At 43.9% G+C, this 22,536-nt stretch overlaps 1 protein-coding gene across 1 annotated transcript in view; it reads right to left on the bottom strand.

Moving 5' to 3' along the window:
- Positions 1-88: 88 nt before the first annotated feature.
- LOC101464383 (uncharacterized) overlaps positions 89-22,536 on the bottom strand; it is a 23,242-nt gene continuing 794 nt past the window's right edge. The window contains 38 exon segments of the mRNA XM_076887027.1: positions 89-1,329; positions 1,414-1,612; positions 2,633-2,779; positions 3,017-3,135; positions 3,253-3,336; positions 3,465-3,562; positions 3,651-3,810; positions 5,287-5,428; positions 5,515-5,637; positions 5,828-5,892; positions 6,055-6,141; positions 6,245-6,295; positions 6,374-6,582; positions 7,032-7,238; positions 7,958-8,244; positions 8,334-8,432; positions 8,693-8,728; positions 9,589-9,603; positions 10,451-10,634; positions 11,386-11,704; positions 11,706-12,115; positions 12,339-12,369; positions 12,550-12,746; positions 13,200-13,255; positions 16,212-16,265; positions 16,373-16,522; positions 16,770-17,109; positions 18,550-18,574; positions 18,658-18,733; positions 18,879-18,966; positions 19,041-19,147; positions 19,340-19,427; positions 19,549-19,573; positions 19,953-20,061; positions 20,138-20,157; positions 20,724-20,829; positions 20,917-20,993; positions 21,179-21,257. Of these exon segments, the coding sequence (XP_076743142.1) occupies positions 1,096-1,329; positions 1,414-1,612; positions 2,633-2,779; positions 3,017-3,135; positions 3,253-3,336; positions 3,465-3,562; positions 3,651-3,810; positions 5,287-5,428; positions 5,515-5,637; positions 5,828-5,892; positions 6,055-6,141; positions 6,245-6,295; positions 6,374-6,582; positions 7,032-7,238; positions 7,958-8,244; positions 8,334-8,432; positions 8,693-8,728; positions 9,589-9,603; positions 10,451-10,634; positions 11,386-11,704; positions 11,706-12,115; positions 12,339-12,369; positions 12,550-12,746; positions 13,200-13,255; positions 16,212-16,265; positions 16,373-16,522; positions 16,770-17,109; positions 18,550-18,574; positions 18,658-18,733; positions 18,879-18,966; positions 19,041-19,147; positions 19,340-19,427; positions 19,549-19,573; positions 19,953-20,061; positions 20,138-20,157; positions 20,724-20,829; positions 20,917-20,993; positions 21,179-21,256 (4,902 nt within the window). The 5' untranslated portion in view covers position 21,257 and the 3' untranslated portion in view covers positions 89-1,095.

Here is a 22,536-nt window from a genome sequence, read left to right as displayed (position 1 = left end):
GTTTCACGTCCTGTTGTTTCCTGTTTAGTTTCGGTCTTTTTTTCTTTTTACCTTTATGACAAGTCAAAGACAAGAACAGATGCTAAAATATGACGAAAACTCATTTATTTCAATAAAATTTACTCGAAAAAACAGGCCTTTGTCGATGATTCCTTTCTATGGTCTGGCAGTACGGATCGCTGGCTTGTGGCTACAGTTAGCACATCTATACAAAAGTACTGCTGTGCGATTATATTAAGCATTTACAGCACAAGTGAAGCATTTTGCATTTCTACAGTTATTGCAGTCTTGTGACAACACAACCAGCACAGTGACTTAAAATTAAACTGTGAGAGCTAAATAAATACAAAAACAGATATATTTACATTATTGTACAAAACAAAAGAAAACATAAAAAGATCGACCGTAGTGAGGTTAATTCCATCAGTAGGCTGGTTCTTAGTACATAGTAATAAACTGTTTGCTTTACAATTACACATGTATCATGTATCAATGTGTAAAATATGCTGAAGTTAGGAGATGTTGCTACAACCTTACCCAGTATCTTTGTTCAAAACAAAACTTACACCAACACAACAGAGTCAGACATGTAAGGCATCTTTCAAGTTTACAAAAAGAATCCGTAAACATTCAGCAAACAACAACAGCAAAAACATTTTCTCCTTTCCTGTTTCACAGAAAGACAACAAGTTCAATCCTGCAGAATTTACTCATCGTAGCTACAATGAATTTACTCACATAAACTCAGTGCAGACGATGAAAATGGGCCAGAAATCGTGGCACTGACAGTTTCCTGTTACATTACATGAGCTATAAAACTTAACTAGTACAATGTGTTAAATGCATTAGGCTATAATTATAGATATTATTATTTAACGATCATTCAAACTATTGAGACCCTCCCTGAGTTTCTTCCTGTTAAAGGGGAGTTTTTCCTTCCCACTGTCGCCAAGTTCTTGCTCATAGGGGGGGAATCTGATTACTGAGGTTTTCTCTCTAATATCATCGAGTCTTTCCCCTAAAGCGCCTTGAGGCAGCAGCTATTGGGATTTGGCGCTATACAATTGAAAATACATTTAAATAAATAGAAAGTAATCACGACTTTTTTTCTTTCCTCTTCCCGTTTCCTTCATCATCACTGATTGGCTCCTTCGTGACTGTGTCGCTGTGGCACTCAGAGGGTGACTGAGGCATCGCAGAGTACCGACACCGGGAAGCAGAGCGAAATGTCGGAGAGCCGGCAGACATGGGTGATGGCGTGTCCACTTCCCTGTCAGGTTCCAAGCTGGAGGCGGGGGATGGAGGTGGGAGGGGGGAGGAGATGGACGGCTGGGAAGGGAAGAGGAGAGTAAATAAATCTTCTATTCAAAGTAGATGATTTGCTGGGTTAGCTCAGGGTTTGAGCATGTTTACCTGTAAGGAGATGCTGGACTTGTTCGTCTTCTCTTTGACTTTTGCCAAAGCGCCTTTAAGTCCCGACGATCTCTCCGTCATCTCAAGAGCTGCTTTCAACAGTTTGGGCGTCTCTGCCCTGACAGGAGCTGCTGGTACCAGAGGGGGTTCCTTAGCCTCTTCTTTAGGTTCAGGTTTCTTTCCTTTGTTAAGCATCTTCCTGTGTTTGAGACAAGGATAATCCGGCTAACGACAACTGTAAGCAGAAAAAAGGGGGAACTCGAGCTGCCCTGCATAGTCATACCTTCTTGGGAAAGCAAAATGTTTTAGCGGTTTTCCAATCTGGTTTTAAACCCTTTCATAACACTGAATCAGCCCTTTTAAAGGTTTTCAATGACATATTTTTAGCTACCGATGCTGGGACTGTGCTGCGTTTGATACAGTGGATCCTTTTACTCTCTCCTTTGGAGCACTGGGTGGGCATTAGGGGCACAGCACTGGAGTGGTGAACTTTCTGTGTCGTCCTCCCCTCTTGTGTGGTGTCCCACAGGGCTCAGTTCTAGGCCCCCTCCTCTTTTCTTTATATCTGTTTCCTCTTGGTTCTGTACTGAGAAAGCACAGCATTGCTTTCCACTTGTATGCTGATGACTGTCAGATCTATGTCCCTCTAAAGAAAAAAGGCAGATTCCACACAGCCCAGTGTGTTAAACCAGCTGTCACAAACCTGGGGGTCAAAGTGGACTGTGATCTGAAGTCTGACAGTCAGATTAAGGCAGTGGTAAAATCTAGCTTCTTTCAGCTGAGGCAGCTGGCTAACATAAAGCCAGTTCTTTCACAGCAGCACTTTGAGACAGTGATCCACGCCTCTGTTAGCGGTCGGCTGGATTACTGTAATAAAATTCTTTTAAACCTCTCCATGGCCTTGCCCCATCTTATCTCTCTGAGCTAAGATGTTGTTTTCTTGCTTGTTTTCTTTTAATATAGGGCTGTTTTAATTTTTATGTATTATGTGTTGTATATATTTATTAATTTTTGCTGTTTTCTGTTATTCTTTTGTTTTTAACTGATTTTCTGTACAGCACTTTGGTCCTGTGCTGGGTGTTTTAAAGTGCTTTTGGATTGATAGCTACTTGAACTGATGATGGGTGGCCGACAGCACCGGAGCGTTTGATGAGCTGGCAGTGAGGGGAAATCATACAGTACAGATACAGGACAAATATTATTTCTATTCATATTCAACCTGGCTTTCTTGCGCAGCAGTTTCTTGGACTCTGGATAGTGGACCAGGATCTCATTCAGGTCTTTTTTGTCCAGGATGAATAGATTGGCAAAGCCATGAGCAATCACATTGGCTGTGCGCCTGTTACCACCGCCGACTGCAAGCAAGCTACCAAACAAAGAGCACTGTGGTTAAAAACAGCATTATTTAAAAGAAAGGTGCATTTTTACATTTAGGAAAGAGGAATTTCTCTATAAGTGTAACTGTTTGATTTGATGTATAAAATGGTTCTGGGACCTTGGAGTGTGACCATCACAGTTTTTGGCTCTGTGCTTGTCTGCATGTGTGAAAACACTGTAACTCTGTTTGAAAACTTTTACTCTTAATTGTGCGCCACGTCTTTACCTGATTTCTCCAAAGACTGATCCTGCTCTAAGAGTGACAAATACAGTCTTCCCATCTGGGCCTCCAACCACCTGCACCTCTCCAGCCTTTATGATATACATCTCCCGACCCACCTCGCCCTTAGACAAGTGAAATACCCGAGCCAGGTGATTAGACAGAGATCAAGCAAAAAACATCAAGCTGAAAATATTTGACATGATTCATACACCAGAACATGGAGAAATAAGCACATGTACCTTTTTGCAGACATAATCCCCCGGGAGGTAGACGACAGAGCGCAGGCTTTTTAGCATGTCGAAAATCATCTGTCTGTCACAACCCTGGTCAGGAGGGAGAGCCAAAATAAAACAACCTGGCGTCACTTCTCCAGATGCATAAAAGTATTTTAAAAAGGGAGATTAAGTGAAGCCTACCAGTATGTTCTACATTTTGTATTTCTAATTCCTACCTGAAAAAGAGGGACTTTGCTCACAATGGAGTAGCTGACATCTATCGCTATGTCCAGACGCATTTTATCTGGCAGCTGATTCAGCAGCTCCTGCTCGTCTGGACGGTAAAGGAAGAAGCAAAGGGTCAGGTGTGACTGAAACATTGCATGCGTAAGATGAATGCAAATATATCACGTCCTCCTCACCCAGCATGCCTTGTGATTGCCAGGTATAGTTATACCAGGTTTTGACCCGGTTCTGGACGTCTCTCGGGATGCGGTAGGAGGACATGTATTTAATAGTGCTGTCCATGCAGCTGCGGTAGTAGGTTTGACTTGCTGTAGCTGCACCGACAACATCGCGCATCTGACAGACAAATGAGCAAAATGAGGATTATTAGTGTCCCGAAACAATCACAAGCTTTTAATGTTACACACGTTTGCCCCCTTTCTGATTTCTATTTCGATATTTGTCACATTTAAATGTTTCAGATCATGAGAGCAGCCCAGACCATCACGCTACCACCACCACTGTGGACCGTTTGTATGATGCTCTGTGTTAGTCTTACACCCGTCCACACAATATTTCCCCAAAGTCTTGACAATCATCCAGACTTTTTTTCACTCCTTTGGAAGCTTCACCCGTTACGTCCTGGTCTAGGAGTACAGGAGCGCAACATAAGGGTTAAAAGGAGAGTGACCCCGGCCCGGTCCCCAAAGTATGGAAGCCCGTTTCCGCCACTAAAAAAAAAAAAAAAAAAAAAAAAGGATCCATAACTCAAAATTTCGAGTTATTTTCTCTTAATTTTGAGTTACTTTCTCGAAATTTCGAGTTATGGATACTAGCTTTTTTGTTTTTATTTAGTGGCGGAAACGGGCTTCCATACCAAAGCCATATCCAGAAGCCAATTTACAAGTTAAGGTGGTTTTATTGCTACCAAAAACCAAAAGCTTTAACTCCGGGGTGAACAAAGGCCAAAATAACAAACAGAACAAGCTATTCCAAAAACGGAGGTGCTAGCAAACACAAGGCAAGCGCTACTGCTAACTCCCTAACTGAATAAACAAGAGAAGGAAGGCAGTCCACGCCTTCTGCTTCAGAGCCTCTTTATAAGTGAAAGCATCTACACACTGTATACAAAACTTAGCAATTCTCTGAAGTCACACACAGAAGTTTATCACAGATAAAGGTTTGGAGGCGGAGGACGGCTCTGCTGCTGTCAGGGGGAACAACTGCTGGAGAGAGTTTTTAAAACAGCCACTTGATGATGGAACCAATCAGCAGCTGCCAGCTCTCCAATCAGGAAGGACCTGCAGAGACTCTTAAAGGCACAGGACACACAGAACAAAATCCAGCCAACGTGATCCAAAATATGGCCAGGGCCATAACACACCATAGTTCCAGGCTCTTTAACGCTGGAGTCCCAAAGCCTTAGAAATGCACTGTAACTCTTTCCAGACTGACAGGTGCCGATGACTTTCTTCATGTTTGTTTACATCGTGCAGTGATGAGCTGCTTTCTGTTAGCGGACTTCGCTTTGTCAGACACGTTCCAGTGTCGGCCTGGGTGCGGTTAGTGAAACTGAACTCAACTGTCAGTCGCAGTTAATTCATCATTTAACCAAGGGTCAAATACTTTTTCACACAGGTGCAGGTAGATGTTGGCTTTGTTTTCATCATTTAAAAACTATTTTATACTTACTCAGGTTATCGTTGTGTAAAATTAAAATCTGTTTGATGACCTGAAACATTTAAGTGTGAGAAAAATATTTGAAAAAGAAATCAGGAAGGTGGGCAAAGACTTTTTCATGGCACTGTACATGAGGCGCACGTGTGCGCCTACCTGTCCAATCATGATTGAGAAAGCAAAGACTCCGATAAAGTAGTTGATGAGTTGGAAGATGATCTCAGACAGGGTGGTGGGATCTGGCAGACCCCCAATGGTAATCAGGGTCTTCACTGCGAAGTAGTAACAGCGAATGTAACTGAGAAGAGAAACACTCTGTTCTTATCTTCAAAGCAGTCATTTGGTTAAAAGACACATGGCCGCTACTAAAAACAGCCCACCAACCTGTTACCCTCGCCATCGTACACCCACTCAGTCAGTCCCAGTCCTATGAAGTCAGAGATCCAGTAGTAGAGACAGGCATTAAAGTGCAGACAGTAAAGAAGATAGGTGGTGGTACGAATCACCCTAAGAGACGGAAAACACAGGAAAATACATGAAATGCATATCTAACAGCAGATTGGTTCTGTGACTCGGTAGCTTTGTATGTCTCTTAAAACTTTATTTCAAAAAGGAAATGAGGACAATGCAGTCACAATTTTTCCTGCCACTCGAGTGCTAACATATCAGGACACGACCAATGCAGTGTGACGCTGACCTGTAGATATAGGCTTTGGTCAAGATGGCCTCTAGACGATCATTGAACTCAAAGAAGGACTTGATCTGCAGATATGGAAGGAACATATTTGTAGAGCTTAGTATTTGAAACTGTGACGAAACTGTAAATGACTGATTCCTAAAACTAAAGGTGATGTGGAGCCCAGGAAATGAGCGAGCAGTGAGATTGTTGGAGGAGACGTTCGGTGTGTGGTGTCAGGGTTTCACCTTCAGCAGCCGTGGTAAGCGGAGCAGAGGGTTGATGCCAGTTTTAAAATAGAAGAGCTCAAGGGGAACAAGGCTGGCCACATCAAACTGAAAGTGAGACGACAGGATCTCACTTTAATGACTGATTCTACCCTTTAAATGCAAAGAAAACACAACCTTTGACATGTACCTCACTTTCTTAATGTTTTACCTTAAAACGTTTGGTTTTCATGTAATTCTTTCTCATCTCCTTTTGGTCACACTGTAACAAAAGCAAAATGTGCACAATTATACTCTTAAACTACAACAAGTGTCCACATTACTCCTTTGACCCACTCACCACTATGTCCCCTCCACGCACAAACTGCAGGCGCGGCTGAAAAACAGCGATGTCCAGGATGTAAATGAGGTCACACAGGTAGTCGGTTAACAGCCAGTAGTGAATGTTGTCCGGGGTTTGGTAGGGGAAGGCCCAGCGCACCGGGATGAACCACACGTTCCAGTTCCAGGCCAGAGACACCAAAAACATCCAGAGCACGTACATCAGGTCTGACAAGAGGAAGAAATCAGGGAATTAAGTGAGTGGACAGTTCACAGAGGTGCAGAGTGTAGACCAGGAGAGACTGGATCGGTAACTAAGAAAGCATCAGCTACCACCATGCAAGATCCAAGTGCTATTAAAGAAAACATGCAAAAGAATAAGAAAAGATAAAGTCTCACAAAGAAAAGTAAATGATTGGAACACGGGTTTCTGTAAAAACAGGACAATGCAGTCGTTTGACCTTTTCCCAAACCTCACATGATGTCATGTTTCTCGTGTTCTTTTCCTTTAAAGATAAGAATCAAAGCACTTGATAAATGCGTGTGGGGTTGTTTCTCAGAAATATCTGGTCCGATTTGTGTGGCTTAGCCTGTGGGTGTGTGTGAGGTATGATTCCAGTAACTGTCCAGCACAACACTGAAGGCGGTAGAGGGTGACGCATTCGCTGGGTTCTCACTGGTGAAAGGGTCGATGCTGGCGGGGAAGCGGAATCGCACACAGGCTCGTATCCACCGAGGTGTTTTCACCTTGCAGCAACGGCCAGGCTGCTCCTCCTCCGTTCCGCTCTCTACTCCTCCTCCTCCGGACGGACCTGCTTGCGTCTCGTTCTCATCTGGCGGCTGAGCTCCAGGAGCAGGCTGAGGAGCTGGAGGCTGAGGAGGAGCTGGAGGAAGGAAGAGCCAAAAAGAAAGAAAACAGTGCCTTCAAGACAGGATTCAGCAAAGCTTTATTACCTTCTTAGCATTTGGTAGACATTTATATAAATACTGGAACAAATAAAGTGTTAAAGGTTTATCCACCTGTAAGCAGACCACAGGACTCTACAGCTGTTTACAGGGTGCCACAGATGACATGTTGGACTTTAGCACAGGTAAAAGTGACACAAAGGGTTAGCTCTGACCAGCTTCTCACTGGGTGCTACAATAACAGATGCTAAATGTAACTAGAAGCTGTCGTGACAACAAAAGAGAAAAATGCGATCAGCCTGTTGTCAGAGGTGTTTGTGGCACACGTGTGCACACAGACCTTAGTTTGGTTTTATTAGGATCCCATTGGCTGCAACATTTTAGCAGCTTCCTGGGGTCACAAATCTTTATACACTGACATTTCTCTGTAAAACAAACCCCCTCGCTAAAAACAAAGCACTGATTTATCTGTTTGTCTTTAAGACTGTGACCTACAGGAAGCTACTTTGGGAAGGGCTTAACTACATAGTGGGATGAATGAGGGACACTGTGGGTAAAACTCTGTGGGTGGCTGAGGAGTGGGTGGCAGAAGCTGCTCACCTGTGTGTGACAGTCACTGGGCAGTTTTATGTAATTTTATCAGTCTTGTGTTTGAGTGGCAGCTTTCGTGGCTGTGCAAGGCTCGAGATCTTCGTACCTGGAAGTGAAGTGCACCGTAACATCCACACACACATGCTACTATCCACATACACTGAAATGTACCGGCAAATCTTTTTGACTTCTTTTGTTTCTCGAACGTGTGTCAGTTCAGTTTGTGTGCGAGACTCACAGGTGATAATGCTGTCTTCATCCGAGCTGTCTGGGTCGATGAGTTTCTCCTTGGCCTTCTCCGTTCTCTCCTTAAACATCCTGACGAGCTCCTGAAGCCTCTCGTTGACCACCGTGCTGGTCTGACTGGCAGAAGATGCTGGACGTTCTTTCAGACTTGGACACGGAGACATCAATTTATTTAGATGATGCCGATTTTTCTTATTGTAAATGTCACTTATTTATCTTGGTGTGTGCACGCTCACACGTCATCTGTGCTGTGCAGGCTGGACTGGCTGGGCCAGGCTCTCACGGGGATGCTTGCCTCTTCATCGTCATCCTCGCTTTCAGAATGAAGCCTCCTGCTGTCAAAGTCAGGCAGACGGGGCAACTTTGAGACTGTGCTGCCTTAGTCACATTATTCTCTTTATTTCACACAGGAAAGCCTAACATCACTGCAGATTATGGAAAAGCTACATGCAGCTATCCATGTCAATGACTGTGAAAATAGAAATGATGACTGAATAAATAAGTGAGCAAGGACTCAGATGGGAAAGTGCACGGATAAAATATTAGAAAGTGGATGAAAAAGCAGCAGGACACCAGTAAGGATCGGATATCTTACATCTTTGTCCAGACGCTCCTGCGATTCCTTCCACTACTGTCAAACAGAAGAACGGCGTTTCAAGCAGGGAAAAACACGGAGTTAATCCAGGACACAGATAAGGAAGTCTAAATCACTCACAGTAATGTGACCAGCAGGTGACACAGTGATGAAGCAGGATTGTGATGCATTTGTTTATTGACTTTTGCTACGTTATGAAAACAACCAAAAGCACAAAGCCGTGCAAAAGTAGAAACAGTGCCATCACAGTTTACAACAGAACATCACAAGACACAGCAACACAAAACAGGAAGCGCTCTTTCCAAACCACTCATAAAACAAACTGTTTTCTGTGTTCTGCATAAACTGTACGTGCCCGTTTCCTTGTGTGCGTAATCTTTTTGGCAGCTTTCAGAGTTTTTACGTGCAGAAAGGATAGGATATGTTTCTGAGTGCACACACATTGTTCTGCAGGACACTAAAATACAGACAAAAGCAGCAGCAGTGACTCTGGAAAGACTGCAGAGCAATAAGATGGACAGTAGGGGGCAGTAGGATGAATCACAGAAAGCATAACAGACTGTAGGAAGTGTGAAGCATTTCACTCCAAAATGGAAAATGTAACAATGAAAGACATATGTGACAATTCTGACAGCAAACGCCTTTTATGATGAAACAACTGCATTTCTGTTTTTGCTGCTACAAATATTTGGATGAAAATGCTTCACATGACAAAGAGAAGCTCGCACCCAGATCATGTATCCCAGTGAGTCTACTTCTTATTTCTGTGTTATGAGATATAATGGCAGGATTGCATATATGCTACACAAATACATCTATAGTGTCATGGTGGAAGTGGTCACTGTTGGAAGAGCGTGCACAAAAGCCCCAGGAGACAATTCAAACAGGATCCTTACTCTTTATCTCCTTTACTGTAGATGCAAAGCGTAAGGAGAGAGAAAAGGGTTAAAAATATTTAGTTGAGATGAACTGAGATCAAAACGTGAGTGCAAAATGTTAAACGTAACACACACTAGTCTGTTGATAACATACAACCAAAGCTGCATTTACAGACAGAGAAAACAACAATATTGATATTGTTCAGCATGAACGGTGCCCTCACAGACGTGCTATGGGCACTAATCTGCCCCCGTACCATCTGATTACAAGCTGCACAGCTGCTCTCCTCTTTAGGAGGACGCGGCATCCACGATTTCCCAACACGGGAAAGACAGCAGGACAGCTTCTTATCTTCATCGTTTAGTGTATCTTACAAAAATAACATCTAACAACGTATCGTTAAATATTTAGTGTTTAATTAAATCTTACAGCGAGTTTTATAGAAGCCAGTCAGTTAAGAGCATAATTATTTTAGTTAGTGATCATATTAAAAATATGGATGTTTATGCAGTTTTACTGCTGATTCAGTCTTCTGCTGTGAATTTGTAGAGCAGTGTTAATCGTGTAAACCATGTCAGTGGATGGTGGTGTTTATGAGGTCAGCGTTTCACATGCGGAGCCATCCATAATGGAAAAATGGAAAATGTTGCCCCTTTAGTTTCCCAGCTCGTCACTCGTTGTTGTGGCCGTGAAATGTTTCAGAGTTTTTTAGGTAAATTAAATTGTCCCTCAAGCTTTTCGGCTTTGCCGAAACAATTGTAATAGCTGTAAGGAAACACCTCCCTCCAGCTGCTCACTGCGTCAACGCGACGTGCAGTTACATCCGTAGGCTTTGCACCTATGGGATAGATTTAAAGTATAAATCCCCTGTTAGCTCACCTTTGACGACCTGAAGGGGTCACAGGAACAGTGAGGGTTGTAAGCTTTGGGTCCTGTGGGGTGAGGATTTGGGGGATTTGTTCTTCCCCTCCTCCTCCTCCTCCTTTTGCTCCTCCTGCCCTCTCATGATCAGAGTCAACATCCTCTACATTAACAGCTGGGCGAAGGCTGATGTTGGAGCTCTCTGGAGAAACAGACATTTATTTTCATTTAGTCAAGGCCAACCGCATCACTGCAAACAGGCAAAACTGATGCTGCAACGTGAGCGTCACGAACTACTGAAAGTACTGCAAAACACAAAACAAGTAAAGCAAAAGACAAAGCAGGTCACGAGTATAAGCAGGAGCAGGGCAGGCTGGGAGAAAGGTCGCGACCTACAGCGGGCTAATGAAGAGGATTCACGCATGAACTAGGCCATGTATAGACGCCCTGGTAGTGAAGGACTAGTTTACTAATCTTGCAAGCCAAACAATCTGGTTAATCTGGCTCATGATTCACTGGCACACTTCTGTCAACAGTCATTTGACAGACTTCATCAAAGTGATGAAGAAAATAGATGGCATCAGTATATTTCAGTCCTTTGGAACACCTTAGCTCCGTGCGGCTCTTTACCTTACCCGTCTATGATCTGAGCAAACTCGGGGTCAGAGGTGAGCTTATTCGAGGAACGACAAAGCAACACAAAAAGACACAAAAATGTACTTCAACAACACAAAGAGCTACTTTTTTACCCTGCACAGACTCTCGAGCTAAACATCTGAACTCAAGCATCCTTTACTGATGGTTCGTATTTGATTTAGTGTCAGATACCTGCCAGGTTGATTTTAGAGTCTGTCACATATGACGAGACGGCTGTTTACTCGCATGCAGTATGACTGAGTTCAGGATGTACAGGGAGTGAGAGGACAGTGAACGCTACACTGATGTGGATTCACCTGCAGGTCTTATTGCTGAGATGTCTGAGTCATCTTCGATGAAGAATGCTGGGTTAGATAGACCAGACAGCTGATGTGATAGGGGTCTGGGTTGCTTGGAAGGGGAGCTGACGATGGGCGGCAGGCGTGGATAGGATGGCACGTTGGGCAACTCGAGGATGCTGCCGTTAGGGGAGGAGGGAGAAGGGGATCGGGATCGCAGCTGTGGATGATGAGGAGGAGGGAGAGGGGAGTGTCGCACGAGCCGGCTCAGTTCTACATCGTGCTGACTGTTGTCTTGTTTCTGTTTTTGCTGTTGTTGTTGTTGTTTCTTAGGCATCTTGAGGCATAAGGCTGTTGAGGTGGTTCCGAATGTTCGTGAAATACTGCTGCGCCAAGCTCGGAAACCGGGAGAGCTTCTGCGGGACGTTCGAGAGGCTTTGGGAAATACCGGACAGACTAGGGCCCACTGAGACTTCCGAGCTTTGGGGCAAAAGCTCGGTGAAAGTCTGGGCAATATTTCGGGGAACTTGTGTGAGTCTGATCTGGGAGAGCTCTTGGCGTATCTCTGGGGGTAGGGTGGGTAAGTACTTGGTAAAGTCAGAGAGCCGGGTGGGTAGTTTAGGCACCGAAGGTATTTGGGGAGGAGTGATGCCGTTCTCTTTGAAGAATGCGTTGATGTTGTCGAGGCACTCGGAGGTGAAGGGAATGCGCATCAGGCAGCTCTTAAATGCATCGCAGCTGACTGGAGCTACAGAGAGAGGGCGACAGGCAGATACAGTAGGAGAAGGGCACTGCTGGCAATCAGACAGTCAAGAATGACAATATCAGACTTCTGGTCTCCAGATGAACTCTGCAGTCACACTCAAGCAGTGAATGAATCGACTATTTAAAGTCCAAAGAGATGAACTGGCGTTACAGTCAGATAAGCAATCTGAGACTTTCCTGAAAGACAATAAGAAGACGGTACATACCACCGCAGTCATCCCCAGTAGCTTCCTCCTCCTACAAAAACACACGCACAACAGTTGGGAACTAGTAACCAGTTATCCGATGAACATTATTATTCGATTTCTTGATAGTAACTAAAAAAAAATCTTTTTAGCTGTACTGAGTCAGTCGGGCAGTTTAGCATGACAGAGTCAAGAGTAACGCAGTGATACGGCCCGGGATGTCAAACGTTACTTTTTCAGGAGCCTTGTCAGCGTTAGCAGTTTGACCGACGTCTTCGTTTTTCTGCGGCTGCTCAGTGATGGGCTCAGCTTCTGGAGGAGCTTCTGGGCTCTTGGTTTCTGCTTCTAGTGCTTGTTCTGGCTTAGGCTCAGAAATCTCCACTGGCTCACTGCTCGGAGGCGGTGAGGTCGAGGCTTCTTCCTGCGGCTCTAAGATCCAATAAGCAGGGGTGTCACACTCAAATACACAGTGGGCCAAAATTCAAAACTGGAACAAAGTCGCGGGCTAACGTTAATATGAAAAAAAACTTCCTCCAGATATAAGAATGAATCTTTTCTTATGGACTCAAACAGGTTTTGCTGGAAAACTGAATATGGAACAAGCAAAGCTTAATACTAAACAATATATACATTAGCTGTATAATACCAGTAGGCCAGCTCTGATAGTCATTTGGTATGGCTTCGCAAATGTAATTAGGCTGCGGGCCAAATTTGGCCCGTGGGCCAGAGTTTGACACCTATGATCATACACACAGCACAATGTCCTGCATTTGTAAATACTGTTCAGAAGAGTGTTGACGTTACTTAAAGATGTCACGCTGAATGAGAGAAACTCCTCTTAATGATAAAAACATTTTTAACATATATTTGAATTGCATCTACCTGGCTCGTTGACGGTGGGCTCCTCAGTCTCAGCTTTCTGCTCCTCCTGGTTCTTCCTGCAGAACAACACAAGAGAACGGGTTGTTGGGCGGCCCAGGAGCGACAGGGAACACAGCTGTCCTCTTATGGTGACCCAAGTCACAGCCAGAGATGGGCAGTAACGCGTTACTTGTAACTCGTTACTGTAATCCGATTACTTTTTTCAAGTAACCAGTAAAGTAAGGGATTACTATTGCAAAAACGGTAGATTACCGTTACTTTCCCGTAGGAACGCTGCGTTACTGCGTTACTAAAACCGTGATTTTTTGCGAGAATGTCTCATGACAGTGACGTAAGCGAGTGCGACGTTTGTGACAACAGCTGTGTGCAGATCAACAGTGGATCATATATCGAGTGCAGAGAGAGTATGAGCGTGCAGCGTTTAAAGCGTGGAAGTACTGACCTTACTTTGAGTTTGATTCCATAAAAAGTGACAAAAACATTAGTGTCCGCTGTGCGTGGGAAGAAAACTTCTTTTTACAGAGAAAAACCCCTAAACTTCCAACAAGCACCGAGTAGCTACGACGTAATGGGAAACTCACAGAGAAACTCGCGGATTCTTCCACTGACCGCGGCACACCTGCACCAGGGTAAACCTCCGCCTACCCCACTCCTGCTTTACAGGTGAAAATAGAGCAACAGGACCGCTGAGTCTTTGACTTTATTTATTTTCTGCTGTGTTTTACTTGCATCTGTTTGAAAGACTGAGTGTAAACACAAAAAATATTTTATTTTATGAGCTGGAATGTGCAGAAAATAGGTTTAAATATTAAACAAATTTCTTCCAGTCAGAGAATGTTGCAGATAATTAAATTTTTGCTTGATGCATAAAGTTAAAAGATTAAAACTAATAAAACAAGTTTTAAAAAGAGACTTTTCCATTTGATTACATTTTGTATGATGGATTATGTAGAAAAAGTAGAATTGGGCTGAAAGATCTATCGCTCTATCACCTCTTCAGGTTGTAAATCGTGTTTTTAAAAAGTAAATAAGTAACTAAGTAATTAATTACTTTTGAAAATAAGTAATCAGTAAAGTAACGGGATTACTTTTTTGGGGAAGTAATCAGTAATCAGTTACTGATTACTTTTTTCAAGTAACTTGACCAACACTGGTCACAGCTGGTTGTGTTGGCAGATTCTTACAGTGCTGTTATTGTTAGCTGGACACATACTGCAAATGAGGATTTGGACCCTAATAGGCTGTAAACTGAGTGTGTGAACTGCTTATTGTGGAAGTCAATTTAATCGTAAAGTTTAGGAGAGGTTCTCCTCTGTTTTAACGTTATGAGATTACAGCAAAATCACATTTCATAGACTTCAATTATGACAGAGTTGGTTCCTGCTATTTATTTTTATATTTCAGCAGGTTCCAACGTGACACACATAAACCAGGTTACAGTCATTTAAGCCGTCACGCTTTTTACTGGATATCAGAAATATTTGTTGTGGATGAAGAAACTTCAGCTTCTGTTTTCTCTCTTTGAGCACAAATTTACCGACTTTGTGACCACCTGTAGCAGAAAAGCTCACTCTGTACACGAGTTACTGTTTACACATGAAAAACGTTAGTTATGATAAATAGAAACTCTGTAAGCTTTACCGTCACGTTTTTTTAAATAGGCTGTGTTTACCTTTATTAGTCCCGACAGAAAAATGTCCACCAGCATCGACACGCGTTAATTCGGCTGCTGAGACGCATAAACTGCATCAGGTGGTTTTAGGAATATGAGAAAAACAACGAGGAAAAGGTTCTGTTCCGATATGTCCGTCCATCTTTAATCCAGGGACGCGGAGCAGCTGCAGCAGGTGCGCGGGGTTACCGGGGCAACAGCTGAGAGGAGGAAACGAGGCGGGCGCGCGGAGGTAAGAGGGTCCGCTGTTGCCAAGGGAAGCTGTGGTTGCTACGACACAGTGATGTGATGCAAAGATCACATAACGAGAACCCGCGGGATTTGGACCTGCTGATAACAAAATGACCGTGCTAGTGTCGTAACAGAGAGTGATTATTTATTTCTTTATGTCCAATATCGATGCTTGTATTGATAAACAGACTTTAGTCAACAAGATTTACAAAGGAGTTGAGCTACATGTCACCGTGTCTGCGCTCTGTTCTGCGTTATAATAAACTGTTATGGTAGATTTGTTACTACTTCTATTGCCCATCTTGTACTGCTGCTCACTCCTGCCACTTACATGCAATTACGTGCCCCCCCGACACACACACACACACACACACACACACACACACACACACACACACACACACACACACACACACACACACACACACACACACCTCAATACCCGTCACTTTCTATTTCTCTCTGTAAAGTTTAGTTTAGTGCTCAGAATGTCTTTATTTAAACATGTGTACATTTATATGTATAATAGTCTGTTATACTGTTTTATACTGCTGAGAGATTTGTTGTTGAGCTTGACACATTTCATTGCAATGTTGACCCTGTGCTAACTTGCATATGACAAAGAAAGCTGAAACTGAAACTCCCTTAAAAACCACATTTTTAATGTCAAGATCACTTTTTACGCGGATAAATAAAAGGACATAAAATTCACTTTGCTAGAAACTGATGGTAGCACAGGCCTGCAGACGTCCACACATTAAACTGCCCAAAGGTATAGAAAGTAATAAAGTTTATGAAAATGCATGACGTTGCTGGAAGATGCAGTTACACACTATTCTATGTGTATTTATTAGTAGAACATCCTTTATTTCCTATCAAATAACCTAATAAAGTCCTGACTGCAGCTTAAAGTAACCTGTATATTATATTGTTGTATTGCTACTTATTTTTCAACAAGCTGCTGGCTCAATCGGGGGAACAGCAGCAACAACATCAGCATTTATGCACATCTGCTATGCACAGCACAAGACTACTATGATATGCACGGTGACACAGACAAAGTCCTACAACGACGTTAACAACCAGGAAGCTCTTATTTGAATTCTTACTCTGGGGCTTTGCTGATCTCCACCTCGCTCTCCTCTTCTAGCGGCACCGGCAGCCTGGTCAGAGTGGACATGGAGCCTCACGTCAAATCACAAACAGGCTCTCGCTGCCAAAGCTAACCTGAGCATATGTTCAAACTTTTGCTCTGGGTACACCGTCTTACTCGGCTTCAGGCTCCTCCAGGAGCTCTTGACTCCCCAGCGAGAGCTTGATGGACTGTCCCTCACTGGCCATCTGTCTAACGGCCATCTCAGCTGTCTGCCTGGCAACCTCTTCAGCCATCCGGGTCATCTCCACCCTCTCCTGAAGCAGACTGAAGGAAAACAGGACAAAATGCTTGTGCTGTGAGCTAAATATCATTTGATGATAAAGAAAATCTCGTGCCTCACATTAAATCAGGTTCATTTCTCTTTGTTGGCTGTTTTCATTGTCTTAAGGTGTTAAATATGACAGCAGAGAATATCTTTAAAAAAGCATCCAGGTGCTACAATGATGGATGTAAACATTCAGTATCTGATAAGGGACGCAGCTGTTTCTCTTCATTTGTCCGCCATCCTTACCGCTCCTCCATGGTAGCCAACGCCACCCCTTCGGCCTCCTTCTTGATGTTTTCAATAAACGGCGTCCAGCGGCCTGTCTGGGTCTCTGCATCTTCCAGAGATACTTTTGTGGCACTCTCTGACGGTTGTGGCTCCGGAGGGGCGGCGCTGCATTTCTGTGACTCCACTGAAAGCGACTGTGAGGGTTGTGTCACTTCCTGTTGCTGCTGGGGTGCAGGTGATGGTGGAACCAGGGATGCGGACGGAGCTTGAGCTTTGGGAGCATCTGCACATTTGTGCTGGCCCTCGTTGTCCGACTCCACGTCTTCCAGCACCATGTCTGGTTTGAGTTTGGCTGATGCTGTGAGAGGGCGATAAGCATGAGAACTGTTTGGTTGGTAAAACTGGGGGATTTAACCTTAACTAGTATAATCCTGTTATAATTCTATTGGGCTGCGAGGATCGTCAGCTGCGATTTCATTGGTGGTAGGAAATGTTGTTGTTGTTAGGATTCGAAGACCTCTCAGTTATCGGTGTTATTGATGAAAGCGCCACAAAATCAGTTCACACACTGATCCTTTATTATTCTCACTTCATGCTTCCATTACAGTGTTTACTACATTCATTTGCATGACAAGCGTGCTTCTCTTAAATCACAACACACCCCCAGGCCACATTTCACAGTTCAAGGCTACACAGCAGATACATACGCAGATCAAACCAGCCTCACGCTGCAGCTCGTCTTACACTGAGTCGTGCAGGCTCTGCTTGATGTTAAGTTTTAAATATACAGCAACATGACCAAGAACCAAACTGAGCTCAACTTTCTTTAAGCAAAAAAACACAAAATATTCTGAAGAAACAGGACTAAAATTAAATACGCAGGTCCTTTAGAGACACAATAATAACTGAACATAGCTGCCATTTAATCATCATATCAAGGATAAAAAGGTGTGTAACTCTATGGTAGGTACGTCAGGATTGTTACAGTGTCTCTTGCTGCTGTTTTGTATAGTGAAATGGCAACACGAACATACGACGCACCCTGACGCAGGGAACGTTACAGTAATGTCACAGCCCGTTTTTGGAGCTGCAAATGTAATCTCCAAACCATGACTGGACATCACTGTTACAGTCATTTAAGAGAAAAAAGCATTGAAATGATTTTGGGTGCACAGCCTACAGTAATTTCAAGCAAACGGCGACTTCTAAAAGCTCCAGTATGAAACAGGAAATGTGAGTATTACAGGATAAAACACATTTTCTGTGTTATATTTAGTTTACATTCATATTAAACTGCACAGAGTACAGTAAGGTGAGTTTAAGATATTACTATGTTCATGTGTGTTCATTCACAGCTGCCTATAGTCCCTATTGTCTGCTGACAGTTCAATGAGCCTATTGGTCTATCTGTGCGGGTCAGAGCATCCCCCAGTCGTCTCCTCCTGCTGTTTAAGGGGCTCGCAGCACCTTCCCCCCTGAAACAGAAGGAGAAGAGGGACTGAGTTAGGCTCCGACCGTCCGACCAAAACACCTCTTCATTAACTATAAGGAAAAAACAAGAAGCTGCTTCAACAGAAAGCATGCATGCAAGAGTCTGCAAATGTCACACTGATGCAGAGGAGCTGTTCAAAATCAAAATAGAGTCTTTACTGGTGATGAGACGGGTTCACTCTGTTCTGTTCTTTTCTACAAACTCTACGCTCTTCTCTAGAATTAGAAAACACAGAATAGTAATCCAGCTGATTGAACTGTGAACTGTGGCGCTCAGGATCCAAAAGTACTGACAGGAAAAACTCACCTTTCTGAATGAGTTCAGGTACCGTCTGAAACAGGGGACACATAAATCAGTAGATGGCAGAAGAAAAATCAGGTGTCAGGGTTTTGTTGTTTGTTCCCCACAACTTACAGTAGCTTCATCCTTGGATGGAGAAATAGGCTGCGGCATCTTCAGACCCAGCCCTGACACAAACCAGTTCACCACACTGTGGAGCAGAAACCCAAGTGTCAGGAGTGTGCCGCACACTGTGCAAACACATCTACCACGAGCAACCCCCAAAATGCTGCTTTGCTAAAAAGGAGGCACTCTCAAGTCCCGCTTCATCCACGTGGATGTTATTCAAGACTTACCCAGAGGCCTTGCTTTCAGTATCCAGTGAGATTCCACTGAGCGATTCAGGCGGCGGAGACAGAACTGTGGAGCAGACAACATGAAGCACTTTACAAAAAATATATCCTCAAACAAAGTCACAGTTTCTGGCTGTTAAACTGGGATTTTCAGGCTTTCTTTACTTTTATCCAGAGAGGTGCAGGAGGACTTGGTTGACGGTTCCACGGGCACAGCACCAGGGGGCAGTATGACCGGCTGAGGAACTATCTGCTTTATCCAGGTCACCACACTGAAACAGAGCGTGCAAGGGGGCCTCCTGAACGTCTGCAGAATATTTAACTCGGTGATTTGTGTCATTAGTGTGTATTTAATATTAGGACGCCTGTAAGTGTTTGGAGAGCAATTCAGACAACGCGGTGCAGATTATTCCTCGCTACGGCTGCCATGTGTGCACGTGGAGCAGGAGGTGGTTTACACTCACTTGGGAGGAAAGTGAGGGGCCAAACTCTCTGTGTCCTCGTCGTCTGACACCATCTCCACCACAGGGATGTGGGGAAGTGGATCGAAATCTGAGTTTAAACCCCCCCACAAACATTTCATTCATGCATTTTGTTATTAACTCACTGCATAATCATCAAGGGTGATTTTAGAAACATACATGCAGTGTGTTTGCATGATTGTGGAACGTACCTGGCATCGTGGCTACGTCGTACACCTGGAACAGCAGACAGAAAGAGATTAAAAGAAGCCGTAACACAGAGACGATGGCAGGTGCAGGATGTCGGTGTTGTTTTGTTTATCAGTGTTGGTGCCCTGGTTTAGATAGCAGTGAAGGTGTTTAACAGGATACCCCCCCAACTTCCTTTATACCCTTGATCCTTATATGCGATTAGTCTTTTAAGCCTGTGGGACAGCATCACGCTGCTTCACAGTGTGGCTGATTTAACTGTTCATTGAACTCCATTAAACACTCAGTAAGTTTAGTGTTGGTGTTGTCGTTTCCTAAAGACAAACATGCTGCACAGAGACGATGTGCTCATAGGACAAACTGACACTTTTTAAATGTTAAATATTCTCTGGCTTTGTTTTCTAACCTCCGTGTGCTCCTCGTCCTTCGAGTCCTTCTCAGTCTCTCTGTACTTGTCGTCAGGCTGAGGCAGCACTTTGGTCAGACCCTGAGTGACCCAGGTGATCACTCCAGACCTGACAGGGAGGCACGATTTCATTTGATTTCATGCGAGTTCATTATAAACTCAGCACATGTTCAGTCATACTGTACCTGTCTCCATCTTCTCCGGACTGAATATATAGAAACAAAGAGAGAAGAATAGAAAATAAAATGAACCTTAAATAAAACAGCTCAGAAAAAGTGCATCTTTACACCAACAAAACAAATGCAATGATTGTGACACACTCGTGTGTGTTGGTTCATCAGTCACATGGTTGGCGAGGTGATCATGAGGAGGTCCTTCTGCTTTCTTATAGTAATTTGAACTAATAACTGTACAAGCTGCACAAACTCAGCTGATAAAATAGCTTCACGTGAGGATTTCTTCATGAGAAGGAGCCACAGTGGTGAGTTTATGCATGCTAGTGTCGCTGGAATAAAGCTGTTCATTAGCCTCATTTACAGCAGCTCCTTAGGACACGAGCCCCCGGCAAACTGTGTGAACATTTGGTGTTGGAAAAAAGGTGCTCTGTTAGAAACGCCTTGAATGATGATGTACCTTATAAAATATTATTAAACTGTGCTCAGGACATTTCCACATCGTAAGGGAGACGAGCAGCTTAGATTCTGTGTTTTATAGATCATCTCCTACGACTACGACTTCACAGAAACTCACTCCAGTCATCTGCAGACTTACCTTGGCTTCAGAGTTGGCTCTGCTGAGTCGGGGGCTGCCCGCAGGCTGTGGGAGCGTGCTGACGAACCCATTAGAAAACCAGCCCAATACTCCAGTCTGCGCTTGGCTGTAAAGGATGCGCACACAGACAGGTAGAAGTCAGCAACTGTGCACGCCGTGAGACACAAAGATGCTGATGGACAAAAACATTTACCCTTCCTCTGAAACCTCGTCTGCATCTTTCAGTGCAGCTGTCTTCACTGCAGCTGCAGGAGAAGTTAAAGACATTTGCTGTAGATCCATGTGCACGTATAAAGATAAAGGTGGAAATAGAATAAAAGGTTACAGATAATCCTCACCCGCTTTATTTTTGGTTGGCTGCAAGGAAAGAAAACAGACTGTTAATTACTCTGTATGAGTGTGTGTGTGTGTGTGTGTGTGTGTGTGTGTGTGTGTGTGTGTGTGTGCTGTCGTACAGCATCAGGGGTCTTGGCAGCATCGTCTGTCCCAGCATCAGGAGGCTGGGGAACCACTTTCACCACCCAGTTAAACATCCTGTTGAAGTAAAACACAGAAACACACAGTCAGCCTCTTAAAGAGCCGCTCATCAAACACGGCTGATGGTCCTGATGATAATGATAATAAATCAGTAACTCTTTACTGGTGGCTTCATTAAAGCAGCTTCTTCAGCTGCCTGAAAGAGACGTTCAGCTGCTTCATTGTTGCTCACACACTGTCAGCTCACAGGAGAGACACCCAGAAACCAGGATCATGCATGCCATGCAAAGCCCACACAGAAGTCAAGAGTTAGAGGACGTTAGGAGGCAGGACTTTGTTCCAGCAGCAGCAAACCATAAGCTGCTTTAGCGAGAGGCTCCGCGGGGGGTCGATCGCTCAGAAAGGAAGAAATGTGGGAACGAGAACATTTGAAGCGGCCTGTGCGCACGACTGAAGATGGAGTGTCTCAGAGCCTCCAGGAGAGCCACTGTGCTGACTGATCTCACTCATATATGCACAAGTTATCCATATTGTCCTCGGTGACAGTTCATCAGCCCACTGAGATAATCCTCATCAGCAGGGGGGAGACGTCAGGAAAACCGGAGGATGTCCTACACCGTGATCTCACCATCCAGGACACGAGACAAACGCTGGGATTATTTCTAAATGTCAATCACAAGATTGTTCTTTTAAAACATGCGTTTTAATTTTCCTTTGTCAGCATCACTCGAGCCTGGCTGAGGGGGCAGCTATCAGTGATGGTGAGCTAACGAGGGCCGGTCTTAAAGATTCATTCATTCAGCTGCATCTACAGGTTGGCTCTAGACACATAATACAGCACAACAAAGGTCTGGTAAAGGCTTCACAGCGCTCGGAGCTGTCGCGTTTTCAGCAGTGGGAATCGTTTCAAGGAAGAATCCTCTCGTGGATGATCCACGGAGAAGACTTCTTTGAAAAACTGTGTGAGCTGCTGTCGTCCCCATCAGCAGAGATCAGAGGCGCCTCTTCTCAAATTTGTGGCATTAAATAGTGCAACTCTGGCCCCAAGTAATCTACTAACTGTCATCCTCAGTGCCTAGGATCAACTCATATCCTTATTATAAATGGTCCCTTCACTTATAAAAAAAAGGAAAGAAAAAAGAAAGAAAATAGTTCAAGATTATAATTTAACTTTGATTGTATTTAGATTTTTATTTTTTAAAGTTCAAATTAAAGTCCCGGCTTCAAAAGATCTTTAAGGAGGGTCACACGCTCACTCAGCACAGGAAATGAAACCACATTAACTTCACCGGTTGTCTGCTCCATCAGGTTTTAAAGCACCACCTACGTAACCCAC

Source organism: Maylandia zebra, linkage group LG7 (assembly GCF_041146795.1).
Source record: "Maylandia zebra isolate NMK-2024a linkage group LG7, Mzebra_GT3a, whole genome shotgun sequence".
NCBI lineage: Eukaryota > Metazoa > Chordata > Actinopteri > Cichliformes > Cichlidae > Maylandia > Maylandia zebra.
Note: the sequence above shows the minus strand (reverse complement) of the source record. Positions and strands in the feature narration are given on the sequence as shown.